The sequence below is a fragment of the Leptinotarsa decemlineata genome, unplaced genomic scaffold, assembly GCF_025532065.1.
Source record: "Leptinotarsa decemlineata unplaced genomic scaffold, Ldec_3_MD MMD2_tig00003798_RagTag_RagTag, whole genome shotgun sequence".
Lineage (NCBI taxonomy): Eukaryota > Metazoa > Arthropoda > Insecta > Coleoptera > Chrysomelidae > Leptinotarsa > Leptinotarsa decemlineata.
Window position 1 is genome coordinate 1,128,967 of NW_027412596.1, and position 16,844 is coordinate 1,145,810.

General features: G+C 34.1%; 1 protein-coding gene across 1 annotated transcript in view; it reads left to right on the top strand.

The window, feature by feature from the left end:
- The window catches only part of LOC111517105 (O-acyltransferase like protein), a 47,619-nt gene that overhangs the window by 21,859 nt on the left and 8,916 nt on the right, over window positions 1-16,844 (top strand). Inside the window, exons 7-9 of the mRNA XM_074178433.1 lie at window positions 8,297-8,465; window positions 8,544-8,737; window positions 8,790-8,937. Of these exons, the coding sequence (XP_074034534.1) occupies window positions 8,297-8,465; window positions 8,544-8,737; window positions 8,790-8,937 (511 nt within the window). The remainder of the gene's footprint in view (window positions 1-8,296; window positions 8,466-8,543; window positions 8,738-8,789; window positions 8,938-16,844) is intronic.

Consider the following 16,844-nt stretch of genomic DNA (forward strand, 5'->3'; position numbering starts at 1 on the left):
TTTTTTCTCATCGATGGAAAGTATGGTTTGCAAATCTGTTCAAGCACGTCGATAGATATACTTCAGAAGAATATATTCTGAAATTTTTATCGACAAACTATTTTTGATAAGTGAGAAATTTGACTTTTTTGAGTAATTCAGTTCCGAATATATAGAAGTATTTTTTTCGCACCCAAGGAACGTATGGTACGCAAATCTGTTTGGGCACGTCGATAGATATACTTTAAAAGAATTTATTCTGAATATTTCATCGACAAACTATTTTTAATGAGTGAGAAATTTGACTTTCATGAATAATTCAGTTCCGAATATACGGAACTTTTTTTTTACACCGAAGGAACGTATGGTACGCAAATCTGTTTCAGCACATTGATAGATATACTTCAGAAGAATATATTCTGGAATTTACATCGATAAACTATTTTTGATAAGTGAGAAATTTTACTTTTTTTGAGTTATTCAGTTTCGAATATATGGAACTATTTTTTGTTCGCACCCAAGGAACGTATGGTACGCAAATCTGTTTGAGCACGTCGATAGATATACTTTAAAAGAATATATTCTGAAATTTTCATCGACAAACTATTTTTGATGAGTGAGAAATTTTTCTTTCATGAATAATTCAGTTCCGAATATACGGAACTTTTTTTTTGCACCGAAGGAACGTATGGTACGCAAATCTGTTTCAGCACATTGATAGATATCCTTTAGAAGAATATATTCTGAAATTTTCATCGACAAACTATTTTTGATATGTGAGAAATTTGACTTTCATAAGTAATTCAGTTCCGAATATATGGAATTATTATTTTTCGCGCCCAAGGAACGTATGGTACACAAATCTGTTTCAGCACGTCGATAGATATAGTTTAGAAGAATATATTCTGAAATTTTCATCGACAAACTATTTTTGATAGGTGAAAAATTTGACTTTCATGAGTAATTCAGTTCCGAATTTACGGAACTTTTTTTTTGCACCGAAGGAACGTATCGACGCAAATTTGTTTCAGCACGTCGATAGATATACTTCAGAAGAATATATTCTGAAATTTTAATCGACAAACTATTTTTGATAGGTGAGAAATTTGACTTTTTTTGAATAATTCACTTCCGAATATATGGAACTATTTTTTTCGCACCCAAGAAACGAATGGTACGCAAATCTGTTTCAGCACGTCGATAGATATACTTTTGCTGAAATATTTCTGAAATTTTCGTCAACAAACTATTTTTGATCAGTGAGAAATTTGATATTTTATGGATGAGTCTTTCCTGTGCATTCGGTATTGTTTAACGTAGGATATTTCAAATGACATACTTTTTACAAGTCATAAAATTTTTACCGAGAAACTATTTTTCCAGTTCTCATTCGCTACCTGTTTCGGTACAAATGGATTTTTCCTGAATAATATTTTACTCTTATTTTACATTTTTTTCTGTATTACTGCTTGTATACGGACAGTTGGCTGATATAATGAGTTTATGTAGAATGCTGACTGTTCGCAAATCTCATTCTAAACCCTGTTCGATTGTCCTTCGTCATAAACTGTGGATGAAAAGTTGTGGGTAACTTCACACTAATACAGGGTGAAGCATTCCGTTCATTCATTTAATAATGATCTTATGCCACAAATGAGTTAAATATACTCATGTCATCCATGACAGTACAACGATATTCCTTCGCTTACTTGATCAAACCCCAATCATAGAAATCTTATTTGAATGAACCTTTTTCCTGAAGTACGAAAAATGACTCACTAGCACCGCTAATAGTTCGGTAGAGACAAACACTGCCTTATCCTCATATAAACATATGGTAAAGTACAATTGAAAAAGAATGTTTTTAACAGAAGAAGATGTTCCTGGAGCAAAACGAAAATTTACAACTGTAAAGGATAACAATGTTGTAACATTAAAACGTTGGCTTGCATGCCGGAATCTGAAAGCAACTGGAAAAAAGTGAATTAATAGACAGGTTAGTATTCAGACTCTAGTAAAAAAGTAGCGGTAGATTCAAACTGTAATAAATGAAATCAAAAATAATTATGGATTTCAGATTTATTTTCGAGTAAAATATTACTCAAATACAGATAGTTATGAAATGAAATTAATTAAATATAATAAATGAATATGATTAAGTAAACTATTGAGATTATATCTCATTCTAATCAATGGTAATTAACTATGAAAAATGTACTATTCATTTCATGTTCAGAGCATACATATGAATACTTATTTTTTGCACTGTTAAATCCACTCTCCTCGAAGCATGTATCCATTTCTTACATCTAACCTCATCATTATGAGGTTTTATAAATGGTATAAAAACACGTTTTCTTCCGGATATCGATTATCCGACGTACAATTCGCAAAACAGCAATGCTTTGTTGGCATTATACTAGCACAAAATAATTTTTCATATCAGATTTATATTTTCAAATAATGAATTAATATTACGTAAATAACACTGCTGTTTTACTTGTGAATAGTTTATGTTTGTCCCTACTACTAGTGCTGCCTCTCGGGACATATTCGCTGTATTATTCTCAGGAAAAAGGCTCATTGAAGGAGGTATATTTTCAGAAAAGTTGAATTTTTGAGACAAAAATTTTGGCTTCCTACGTTTCCATCTTTATACAAAAACTAAATGTATGAATCTTTCAAAGAAAAAAATAAAGCAATTAACTTTAAATGAAGATCACAGTGTTTCTTTCAATTCATCAAAATGAATTGATAAATAATCATACATATATAATTATGAGTGTCCCATCCCTCTGAAATTCGAATTATGCATAATACCGACCTATCTAATTTTTCCCCTCTGCCTGTATCGTACAAGATACATAATTCCATGTGACGAATAATTGACATACGTATATTACACTAGTTACTAGTGATTCTTTAGCTACATATTTTCAGATTTGTCACGGCCGACCTCTGGTGGAAGTACGTGCTTCATTAGACATTTTTTTTATTTTTGTACTAAAAAAAAGAAACACAAATATAATGACGCTCTTATCATTGTCTTCAAGTTGAAATATATATTCTGATGAGTGAAATTTGAAATAAATATGTATATTGAAAACAATAAGACTACAAGTCTAAGTCATCTCTCCCATCTTGGTTATCGAGAGGCGCGTCGAGAGACAGCGATTTCATTCTAGTTAGGAAAAAGTGTTTTCAATAGATGAAGCGCATACCTATGAATGCCGATTTTGCGCTAAATTTTTAAATTAACTCTTTGAAGCCACCCACCGACTAAGATAGTTTTACTCCTATCACTATCATCAACATTAACAACCAACAATAAAAAGAACAAAATCGGGGCTACTAAGTGTGATCGAATGAAATCTAGAGTAACGGTTTCATCATCAGTGGTATGAGAGTTGACTGCGAAGAAAGTTATGAAATAGATTAACAGTTTTTTAGTTTCACATATTTTTATTTGTTTTTTTGTATGTTACATTGTCCCTACTATAAACATGTAATGTTTCTTGATATTGATGATTTCATTTATTCATATCTCGAAGTCTCAGAAACGAACTATTAGCACGACTCGTTACTGATGATGTCTGCCTCAGTAGCAAATGAAACGTTTGATACTCTAGATTCCATTCGACCACGGCCTTTTATCCCGGATTTTTTTCTCTTTAATCGTGACTGCGGTCGTGAAAGCCTATGTTTTTATATTATCATGGCTCTTCAGGTCTATTTGTTTCTACTTCATCTTTAACCCGCATCATCTCGTATTACTCACTACACCTGCCTACTTAATAAAATATAGTACCCCAGTCTGCATGAATTCATTTATTGCCATAGCTCGGAGCAGTTGTTCTGGAGGTGACACCAACCAAAATAAGCAAAATTGTTTCTTGTTTCTGCTTACCTGCTTGCTTCACTGACTTTCTGCATGTATTCACTCTAGGCATATTAGGTACATTTATCCCCAGAATGAACTTCCAACAGTCATTTCAATTTTGTTACGCAAATTGAAAAATGAAAATATGAATATTGATAGTATACCTTCAACGAGAAGTTTGGGTGGCCAGTTGTATCCCAATAATTGATGTTTTTATAATTAGAATGTTATTTTCTGATTGAAAATAATATGACTCAACTATCGCATTCTATCAGAAACACAGTATTTCATGTCGAAGTTATTTACAGATAATTGATATTGCATAGATGAAATTACGATTGTAATATACCGGTTGTCTTTAAGGTAACTTCACAATGACGCCAAACATGTTCATTATTTAAAAATCCATAGTAACTTATATTAAAAAGAGTCTCATAAACTTATACTTTTTATCTAGCACAAAACTATGAGTATGATAAATTCAAATGTATATGTATATAAAGCAAGGTAACATTATAGGAATGTGCTCAATTAGCAACTTCAATAAACATACTCAGCTGTTACAGCAATCATTAAACTCTTTCAAAACTTCTGAAATAAGGTTATCGGTGCTTCTTTCAATGCGATCATTGAATTTTTGGCTCAAATTTCCAAATATCCGCTGCAATGAGCAGTGGACTCACTCAGATTATAAATGAGCCAGCTAGCATTTCTGACCGTGATGGAGAATATGCCAGTCTTCTGGGTCTATACCTAACAACCAATCCAAAAATTCACACAGTCACCGTAGGGTCTCCACTGGAATCTTTTGATCATAAACACATTTCAGAGTTGAATGAATTACCGATGAAGTTTGGCATCACAGATCTGCTGAGGTGGATGATCTTGATACCATATTTGTTTCAGCTCTAATGATTCACCAACTTGAGCTTTCGAAGTCATGGGAGATTTAACATCATCCATGAATGCATATAGTCCTTTTTAGATGAAAGGAACTTCCAAAGGTGAATCTTAGTTTTACAAAAATTGCAAGCAAGCTGTCGCCTTCAAAAATCTCGCCTAGAGGCAGTGGCGCAAAAATCACAGTGCCGAAAGCCGAACAAGGTTTGTTAATATTCTTAGCAGCTGCAAACCTAAAATAAATGAAAGCAAAGAACTCCACAATTAGAAGCTTAGCGATGAACTGCTTGCCATTCCCCACGGGTCTAGATCCTTTTGATCAGTAACTAAAGCTGTAATCTAAACTTTACAAAATCCACAATTACACCATAGATACGAGCGAATGGTCAATTGTAACAACAGCAAAAATATCAAATCTACTTTCTGCACAATTCGTGTCCCACTCCTCAGTCGATTTCCTGGGAAAGGCACCACTCATTTACACACTAGAATCCACAATGCCAAAAATACCTTTCCGACTAGTCTGGTGGTTTTTGAAACCGGTTGATATCAATATGGTGTCTTGTCCGGATGAAGTGCCCGTCAGTGTACACAAAATGTGCGCCAATGAACTCGCATCAGTATTTTGCAGACTTTTCAAAATGTCTTATAAAGAAGGGGGTTTTCCTTTCTTGTTAGAATATTGCTCGCTTTCAGCCTACTCCGAGAAAGGGCAAAAAAATCTTCCAAATAACTATAGACCAGTCGCTTTGCTACCGGTGATATAAAAAATTATCGAGGATGCCGTAAACCACCATATTCTCAAATATCTAGAATGCTTTATTCTTTTGAGCCATCATTAATATGGCTTTCGAAAACAAAAATCAACAGGCGATCTTCTATCGCATGTTACCCATATTTGGAATAACGCAAGAGCTGTTGCGCTTGATATTTCTAAGGCCTTTCACTTGGGTGGCATGAGGGTTTGCCTTCGATGCAATGGCTTGTCGGATCATTCTTGTGTATCGCTCTCCAGTTTGCTGAAATAACGATCCTGCAAGTGGACGTCGATGAATATATCTCGAATACTTTCATCATCAACGCTGATGGTAGCAGGAGGTTGCACATTTTAATGAGGATCTAGAGGTGAATTTGAATTGGGGGGAAGTAACCAGGTTCAATTCAATGGCAAGAAAACCCTAGCGTCGGTTTTCTCCAAACCAGATATAATAATGTCGGGACAGATGATTTAACTTTCTACTTCCATAAGTTTGTTGGTGGTTAAAATGGACAACAATATGTCTTAACACAATCATGTCAATGAAATTGCAAAGGCTGCTTCTCAAAAGCTTGAAACACTGTTCCGAACCAGAAAAGTGTACACACCTCAGCAACGTTTGATGCTTCAAAAAGCTTATATCAGACCCAGAAAAGAGCCATGCACCTGATTAGAGACACATCTCTTTGAGTGTATGGAACATCGAAAAAAAGGTTGGGGATTTGTCTCTCTTTTATAGATAGGTATTCAAGTAACTCCGCATTTGATTCCCAGAAGAGTGGTACATATCAGAAATACGCAACTGAGTATAACTCGACCTTCACTGTTTAGGAACTCTTTCATTTGGAGAACTGCGTTTATGTGGAATGAACTTCCTGAGAACGTTTTTCCAGATGAATTTAATTTCCAGCGATTCAAATCCAACGTGAATTGCTACTTTCACACAAACATCGCTCTCAGAGCGTCTCAAGGATTTTCCTTGCTTGTGTTTGATCCTCGAAGAAAAAATGAAATATTCCTGGAGCCATATTTTTGCAAGCACCTCTTTTTCTATCCTTGAGTTCTGGAATGAATTTGGGTTACGTATCGTACAATTCAGATGTCACGTATCACGTCATATCAGGTAATCTAGTGAGCTCTTCTGAGGGACAACGTTTACCTTTCTCCCGTTTCGAAAAATGGTCAAACCAAGCTGCTTTGAATGGGACTTGATGAAAATTATTCAAACCAGTGGATGGGTATACATGGCCCGCAGCATTATCTGATATAACACCCTTAGGGTTTTATGAGGTTTGGTGAAATCTGAAATTGACTTTACACAACCGGAGTCTACTTCAGAGCCCATGGTCAGAATGAGAGGTGCTTCTCTCGAATTACTTCAGAACATTTCATAATGAATTTCTCAACGAATGAATTTGTCAACAAACTTCATTATTGTCAGTAAGTGGATGGTAATAATTCAGACATTTACTGGAATTAGCTGAAGTGAGATTATATCAATCGTTTTTTGTAAATATTAAAAACTAATATGTTACGGCTAATCACTCAGGAATGGCCCATCCGAATTTCAAATTTGAAATCGTTGTTGAATAGACAATTGAAATACCTGTCAAAAGAGTTACTACAAAGTCTGCTTCCTATTCGAAAATGAAAGTTGGTAGCGGCTGTCTCGACAACGAGAGATTCAACACCATTGTGTTTCTTATCGAAAAGTACTGACGAAGATACATTTTCATTTGAATTATGTCTCACTTCAATATTTTGTTCGGTTCGAAAATCAAGAGGGACTATTTGCGCCCGTACTGTATATATTGAATACATTTATTATTCAAATGTTCATTTTTTGAAAGTACTATATCATTTTCACCCTAGTGGTAAAAATGGGTTGTTGAAAAAGCCAGAGATGTGATTAATGTGTAAAATAGTTAAAATTCAAAGATTCAATTGAAACTTTTTGTTGATTTCTTCTTGAATATGAATGATTTCATACTTTTTTCAATTTCTTCTTTTTTTCAACGTAATTGAAGACAATCATTTGTTACAAAGTGAAAAATCAATAAGTAAAGGAGATCAAAAATAGATAAAAGTGAAAAAATTATTTTCCCTCCATCTTTGCAATACATTTTGGGAATTGTCATCTACCACAATCTGAACACAATAAAAGTTGTTCATTATTATTTTATGGACTATAAATTCATAAATATTTATTCTAATATTTTATATGCCAAATTCTGACATATGGAATACAAAAAAGTTGCCGATTGACTTCAAAAACATTCGAAGGTAGTCCAGTACGATACATTTGAGAAAATAGAAACTATGATTCTTTTTTTGATCCTGAAAACGACGGGAAGTCGAGATATATTTTTGAAATTATTAGTTTTTCTGTAGTGAAAATACAAGATCAATAAAAACACATTTTCATATGTGAGAAATATATTGAATTCACGCAGTAACTCATCGGGATGAACAGGAAGTATGCCATTCCTAAAACATTGCAACATTACAATTAGGAATCATTTATTTCAGATCGTGGAAAGTAAAAATTCACAAAATAGGTCAACAAAAGCTCTGATGTTGTACACAGAAAAATAATCATTTCAATACTTGCTAGTCAGTTTTCAAGAATGATAGTCGAGTGAAATAGTTGTAGCATATTAATATTGAAGTACAAGTACAAATGTTTTCATGTTGTACATTCCGGTAATTGGATGAATTGATTTGTTGAGTATGCTACTCATCAAATAATACACAGGTTCATCAATATTTTTTGTTTCTAGGCTCGTTTCAACAGTGATCGTACTCATTACATTACTGAATACGTCGTGGTTTCATTATTTTGTTGGTCCTAATAATTTCGATATCATGAATTTTCACTTACTTGGATGCAAAAAAAATTGGCATGCAACTATTTTGTTTTTCAACAACATTTATGACATCAAAGATATGGTGAGTGATATTTTACATATATACATATTAGTACACTTCCAATTCGATTTCTGAATTTGATTAAATAGTATTTTTCAGTGTGTCGGTACGACATGGTACTTATCGGCAGACTTTCAAATGTACGTTGCTCATGTGATGGTTTTATATATCTCATTTAAGTATAACTTCAATTTGAAAAAAGTGTTTTTATCACTTTTATTTATATATTATACAGTGTACGGTTTGATGATATACATCAATGATACAGATTTAATATTCAAGACATTCATCAGGTAAGTATTTCATCAAAATGAGGCAATTAACTTTTACTAAACTGTTTTTTAGGAATTTTGAATATGGAAAACTTCTCGTCTCACACCATTTCAATGTTCTTTACTTATCCACGTATTCCATTTGGTTGAGCAGCTGGGTCGGAATGATTCTAGGATCATGTTATTTCAAGATTTGCAGAAAAGGTTTCTCACCAAACAATGTGAGTTCATGATATGTCATTTCACAATTAATGCATGATTTATCTTAGGTTTGTGCAACCATTTCCCTGAAACAGTTTTTTTTCTGATATTAACTTCTATCACAATGAACGCCTCGATTTTTTAAAATGTGAACTAGTCGAATCACTGTTAAGCCCAGATGATGGGCTTGTTATGCACCCATTGGAGAGCCTTATGTCTCTACAAACTCATTGATATATAGAGGTTGTTCCAATGGGTTCTCCATGATAACCTGTCATTCCCAACTTATTCATGGGTCATTTCGAAACCAAAGCTCCAAATAACGACCTAATGGAACCCAAATTGTAGCTGAAATATAATGGCGACATTTACGAAATATCCGTTATCTCTTGAAGAAAAATTCGATCTCGGCAAACAGTTGTTATTTTACGTACTTTATGACTGTTACGTAGAATTAACTGAAATTATTTGAAGGGATCAAATGGTGTTCTGAGATTACCATGAAAAACAGTTACTTATTGATTTTTGCTATCAACATGACAATATCATCGAAATATCTTATTGTATCAGCTCCCAGCTTTTTGCATTTGTTGTTTTAGGTACTATTGATGTTCCTTGTATTTTTGTTGTTTCTGTTGTTTCTGCTGTGTTTTTGTTCCCATTGTTTTTTTTTCTGTGTTCGTCTTGGATGTTGTTCCTGGGTTCCGGTTGATTCTTGTTCGTGACTTCTTGTTCTTATTTCAATATTTCTAAAATATCTTTTTCAACTGAAATCAGCTCATTTTCATCAACAAAGTTCAACATTTGTTTAAAGTAGGTTGACAATATATCATGGTAGATTTCATCAGTTCAGACTTCCACAGCCTAATATGACATAAAAAATTAATGGAAATGCCTGAAAATGTCAATAAAACTGAAATGATCAGCTGAAAATAACAAACTAATGAAATTCATCAAGGTTCAACATGGCACGTCAATCACTTCAGTACCAAATTGAAATTGTCTAATTGTTTGTTTGATACGTATGAAAATGCTTGGAAATCTCACAATCGAGTGTCACTTGGAAACCTCATAGATTTTCTTCAAGTATCGGCCATTTTCATCACACTATGATTATCATAATTTTCAAATTATTCAAATCTTAATTAATTTCATTCTAATGAATATTCAAAACGTTAAATCATTCACAACAATAATGGAGTGTACTTACAGTTTTTTTCTATATTGTGAAATGTTCCTGGGTAAAATCGTTGCAAGCACCTCTTTTTTAATAAACGAATTCTGAAATGAATTGCGGTTCTGTATCGTCACTTCAGATGTCACGTTTTTTCTCGAAAATATTCGACTCAAAAATATCCGATCAGGTGATCTAGTGGGCTCGTCTGAGTGATCATGTTTGCCTGTCTACCGGTTTGGAAAATTATCAAATACGAACGACTTTTCAACTGAAATTAGGTTTCAGCAATTTGGGGTAGGTAGGTACCTCTTCATTACGACGAGTTGGTTCAAAAGTGGCTAGATGACAATCATCCAAACCAGTGGATAGGTAAACGTGGTCTCCCAGAATGACCCGCAAACTTAGATTTTTATGATGATTGGTGAAATCCGAAATTCACGTTACACCACCACAGTCTACTTCCGAGCTGATAGTTGTGGTGTGTTGTTTTGTGAGGTGTGGTTCTAACGAAATTACCCCAGAACCATTCCATGATGAATTCGTGAACAAACTCCATTATTGTCAGGAATTGAATGATGATCGCATTGAACATTCACTGGGATGGACTGAAGTGACTGAAATATACATTTTTTTTTTGAATCAGCAGTTTGTAAGTTTCTGAAACTAATATGAAATTGCTGATTTCTCTGAAAGACCTGTTCCGATTTTCATTGATGCAAAAAATATGGAGAGAGAATTGAAATACCTATCAAATGTGTTATCACGAGACCTCCCTTTACATTAAAAAAAAAGTGAAAGTGCCCTCTAGGTGATGAGAGATGCTGATCCACTATTAGCATTCTTATCAAAGGCAGCGAAAATGAAACGTTTGCACGTGAATTTCGTCCGACTTAAATACCTTGATATCCATATTATCATGTCTTTGTATATACCACAATTATAAGGCCTGTGTGTGGTATGTTTCACAAATATTACGACGGTACGAAAGTGCGTTTATTGAAATTGAAAATAATAAACATACACCATTCACGGGTTATTCTTCTATTCATCCTATTATTACGTGGGGACTGGCAAACTGTGAAAGAAATAAATATTTGTCCTGAATAGTAACTATCCGAAGAGTTCGAAAAAAGTAAAATGAACCGTTATTCGAAATATGTTCATCATTTGCGAACCAATATTTCATCAATTTTTTCTCTTGCTTTTCATCGGAATGTCTAATGATTCTGAAATCAATCGGTTGTCTCATCTTCTTCTTGTGAAAAAAGCAAATTATGAAGTGACCGCGCTGACTCCTTCTCTCCTTCTTCAAAAGCTGTAGTGTTTTATACAGGCTGTATAGATTTTTACAAACTTCAAGATTATATCTTCATCTCTGGCTGCAATTTAATCTGTGCATAATTATTGAGAATGAAGTTTTATTTCACACCACCTGACGTTTGTTTTCTACTGCTGGTCGAACACTGGAAATATTTTCTCCAAGCAAGCTACTCGAACAAAAAACAACAGAAACTACGTTTCATTTGCCGCTCGTATGAATTTGAATGGATTGTAGAACTGGCATGAAGGAAATTCCAATAGATGATTCATGGAGTGGAAAAATACTTCAACAGCTTGAGAAGCTATAGAATAGCGAAACACGTGTAGCGATTCTTGTAAAACCCTTTATAGTGAAAATCATACAATAAACTGTATTTATTAATTTTTTTATATCAATTCTTGACACGCATTCCACTAACTAAGTTAGTATCATCAGCCAATGAGTCATCTCATATTGATGCTAACGTGGTTAGCAAACCGTCTGTAAATTGAACAATCAGTCGAGAAAAAAGACTTCATCGAGATGTCATTATCACAACTGTGAAGAACTAATAAAATCGAATGAATTGTCGGAAATGGCAAGGATCTTAAATTTTACAAAACAGAAAAAATACACGTGATATAAAGCTCCTGAATCAAAACACACTAGTTCTTTGAGAAGGAACGACAGATTTTTCAAGAAAACCAACAGGATATCAACGACAGATAGATAAAAGAAATAACCAAAAACTTGCGAAAAAAAATGATGTCGCAAACCACCCATTTTTCAAATAATAATAATTATATTAATTTTCCATAAGACAAAAACATATATTGGAATAGTCAGGTATGTGAATACAAAACGAATCATACATTCTCTTCGAGAAATTTTTGCACGATATAGAACATGTTATTCAGTGAAAACATTTTCAAGTTGCGTTTGAAAACATGAATTCTATCAATCGCTCAAAGAGAAAGAGGTAACTTTTCAAACATTTTCAATCCCAAATGAACAGGGGACTTGGCAGTTAGGTTGTATTTATATGGTAAAAGTTATTATGATTTCTCGTATTAATACTATGATAGGAGCTATATCGTATAAATATGAATGTACATTTTGAATATGAATATATCCACAAAAGTTAATATTTTGTATTGCTTGAGTAGGTCTCTGCATGATGTTTACGTGTTGACCCCTGCCAAAATTCGGATAACCTTTTTTTATTTGACAAAAAGTAATAAAACGAGAATTAGTTGGCATATCGAAGCCCCAGGAATTCCATCTCGACCTCGAAAAACGGATTGAATCTATTAGTGTATGGTCATCTGGTTGGTAGACTTATGATGATGTTGGGGACGTTTAAGGGGTAGGCACAACAACAACAAATTATGGATGATGTGTCCTTGATCCCGACATTGTCGTATGAAATAAACACGTCTATTGAATGATACTGAAAATCTGGAATGTATTAATTCCATTATTACTATCTATCATCTGATTTCGTAAATCAGAATAATGATAAAAGAAGCTACCCAGATTCCTACAGAATCTGAGGATGTAATGGTGATTATAGGTTGGGTTGAATTAGGTAGACACTGACTAATATAGACGACACAAATTGTAAATCGTCCGAAACTTCGTGAACTATTAACTTCAATATGCGAACAAAATTACGGTAGCTGTAGTTACAGTAAACTGAACTGTGAGAAAATAATAATTTGGAGAAAAATTTCACAAAAATGAAGGAAATATATCTGAAAATTATGAAGACTGTGCTGAAGGAATCCGTAGATGTCTGAAAGACTGATAAATCTAAATCGCTTCTGGCTTGGCATAGAATCATTCGTGTCAGCTAACCAACTGAAGAGCTACATAAAACAAACACTCAACAAATAGATCGATACGATTCAAAATGCTGGAAAAAAGTGTCAGTAAGGAATCAGAGGTCTATGGTCATCTCTAGTAGAACCAGTATTAAAAAATGGTATATCAATCCATTTCTACTTAGATTTTGAGCAGCTAAATGACGTTACTCATCACGTTCATCATATAAAAATTGATTCCTTCTATTTGAATTGTATATTCATATATAAGACTAACATCATTCTATCGAATGAAGTGCAGTAAAGTCTGAGCCATGAAAAATTGAAGATGTGAAAATCGGACGTAGACGAAGTAATGAAAATGAGATCAAAAACATCTATGGATTTATCATTTGAAAGTCATTTTTGGGTAGGGGTCCATATTTCTGACTGTTTCTTGGGAATATAAAAATTCTCAATATGAAAAATATACAAAACAAAAGTAACTGCGTAACATAAACAATTTGACATAGCTTTGTTTGGTTGATTAATGTTTCGGAAAATGATCAGGCATATTTCCTTTGACACAAATCAGAAGAATGGAATGTTAATATGTTTTATTTGATAGTCCACATGATAGGCTGTTGATACAAAGCGAATCATTGAATTATCGTGACAAGTTGAAATAACTTAAATACGGACTTTTACATTCAGGAGAATATAAAACTCATATTTCTCTAACTACGATACCACCGTAAAACTTCGTGAGAAATTCATGGTTATGCGTGAGTTGCCCCACACCAAGCAGGAGCAGTAACAAGTAACAAGTCATGATAATGCATTCTGAGATTATGGAGAAATGTCGACCTTTGAAGAAACATAATTGTTGAATACTAATGATGAAATCAATATACAGTGATACCACTAAATTCCGCACTATTTTATCAAAATTTGACCTTGCATCAGAGATATTTTATTCATTCTCTTATCGATATTTTTTAAGTGAAACAATGGAAAGGAATCGATTTCTGGAATGTTACAATTCAAAAATTGAAAAGAAAAATTCCTGAAATATCGAAAACCGCCTACTGAAATATCGTTAGCTGTTTGTTATTTCCTATGCAGTTATGTTCGGATAATAAAAAAATAGGATGAAAATAGGATGTTTCTGAGTCGTTCATATTGTCATGATATTCATTGAATACCGCCTATGATATTGATAGATTTAGGTTTTTGATCAAATCATCTAGAGCAGGGGTCTCCAAACTACGGCCCGCGGGCCACATCCGGCCCGCCAGTGTCATCAATCCGGCCCGCGACAGCCAATGATTTACTGTCATCAATCTGGCCCGCGACAGCCAATGATTATCTAATTGTTGTTACTATTGCTGTGATAAGTTGAAAAAGAAAACACAGAATGATAATTACTCAGTTTTATTTACTTGCAAGATAAAACTCAACGACAGAAATGATGACAAAGAAAACTTAACTGAGTATCTTAGTTTAAGCATATTAATAACTAACAAATAATTGAAATGAATCACAGTAAAACAAAAACACTAATGAGATTTATGTAATTGTGATTTTCCACCGAAAATACTTTGTAGTTGTGGATCAATTTTACTTGTAATAATTATCAAAAGAGATTTAAGATGCTCATCGGTTAATTGAGATCTGTAAACATTCTTTGTGTACTTCATCTTGGAAAACGTTTTCTCACACAAGTAATTGGTACCAAAAACAGAAAACAACCCACGAGCAAATTTTTGCAAATTATCAAATTGTTCCAGTGGAAGACTCTTATAAAATTCCAACAAAGATGAATTTTGATATTTGTTCTTAAGCATATCACTGCACCGTAAATCAATAATTCCCATTTGGACTTCCGGAGCCAGGGTTTCAATGTTGAAAAAGCTTAATTTCATTCGCAATGACATCAAAATCTGAAAAACGAGTATCAAAATTTATCTTCAAAGCACTCAAAGTTTCGATTGCAAAATTGACGGAAAATTCGTCTCTATAGTGTGGCTAAATATTTCACATGATTCAAAATGTGTGAAACATTTTTTACGTAATTGCGATTGAAATAGTATTATTTTCTGCCTGAAGGATTTGTTTGATATTGGTGTATAAATCAGGGAGAAGCTAATTTTCTCCTTGCAATCTCGAATTCAGTTAGTTCATATGATTTGTCAAATCGACATAGAAGGCTAACTTTTACATCCATTCACTATTTTCTGAATCGGCAAAAGGGCGCTGCTTCTCATCTAAAAAAATTTCGATCTCTACTCGAAGTTCAAAAAAGCGCTTAAGGACTTTTCAGCAACTAAGCCAGCATACGGCAGTATGATAAATCATTTTCTCCAATCTGTTGAATAAACTCGCGGAATTGTCGGTGATTCAGCCCAGTGGATCTGATAAAGTTAACAACTGATATGACTGGTTTTAAAACTTCAGACATATCCAAACATTTTTCGCACAAGAACTGTTGATGAATGATACAATGTAAGACTAATGATTTTGAACCACCATCATTTTCTACAGCCTTTGCCCAAGTGCAACCACTCCTTTATTCTCACCATACATATTTTTGCCTCCATCAGTTGTTATAGATTTCAAATTTCTCCATCGAAGGTTCTTTTTATTAATGGCATTTTCAACTCCCTTAAAAATATCTGCCCCAGTTGCCGTGCCGTGAATACTATCAATATCAAGAAGTTCTTCATACACTTCATAGCTTTTATCTACTCCACGAATAAAATCAACACCTGAGCAGTATCTGACACATCCGTTGACTCATGCAATGCTCGCAGGCATTGCAGGCATTGCATAAAAAGGCTGCTAGCCTTTTTATATGCAATTATTACTGCCATCTCGAGGTGATCGGAATACACTAGCTAGAACCAGAACTTTCTCGAACCAACGCGGTAATTCCAAATATTTGATTACGCCTAATGCCACCTAGCGGGTAGCTGAAAAAGATAGTACATAGTACCACTACTCGCCACTAGATGTCGTTAAGTGTCACAATACACAATAATAATTGAAATGCAAAAAAGCGTAAGTTTTCTTAGGTCACGCACTTTGCGACTATCCTAGTCTAGAAATATAATTAAGGGCAGAAATCGGCCCTTGAAATAAACTGAAAAAATCATTATGGCCCGAAGGCTTCAAAGTTTGGAGACCCCTGATCTGGAGGAACAATTCGTTCAGGCCGGTCTCAACTCCCTACACTATAGGTTAATGGACTGACACCTATGAGAAAACGAATACTCCCCTGGCTGATACCATGAAGGGCGTTGGATTATATCCAACAGGTGTCAGTGCAGGATTTTTCACAGAAGTTATTCCTGCATATGCTGTTGGCGATACAACTGTCGCAATAGATTTTCAATTATTGGAGACCGGTTTCGGGCTGTTTGGCTACTCATCAGTGCAGGGTAGTGTTTATCATCAACATAAAGTCGGTGATTTCCGATAATTGAAAATCGATTTTCTTCAGAGTATCATTTCTCGAACTAGGCTGAAGCGGAAAACAAACAGCAGATATGTCATCGCGCCATCTGCCTGTGAACGAGGTAACCAACCGCATATATGTGAAGTTTTTTTCTTCATACAAGGAACAGGAAAAATGTCAGATATTCGGTT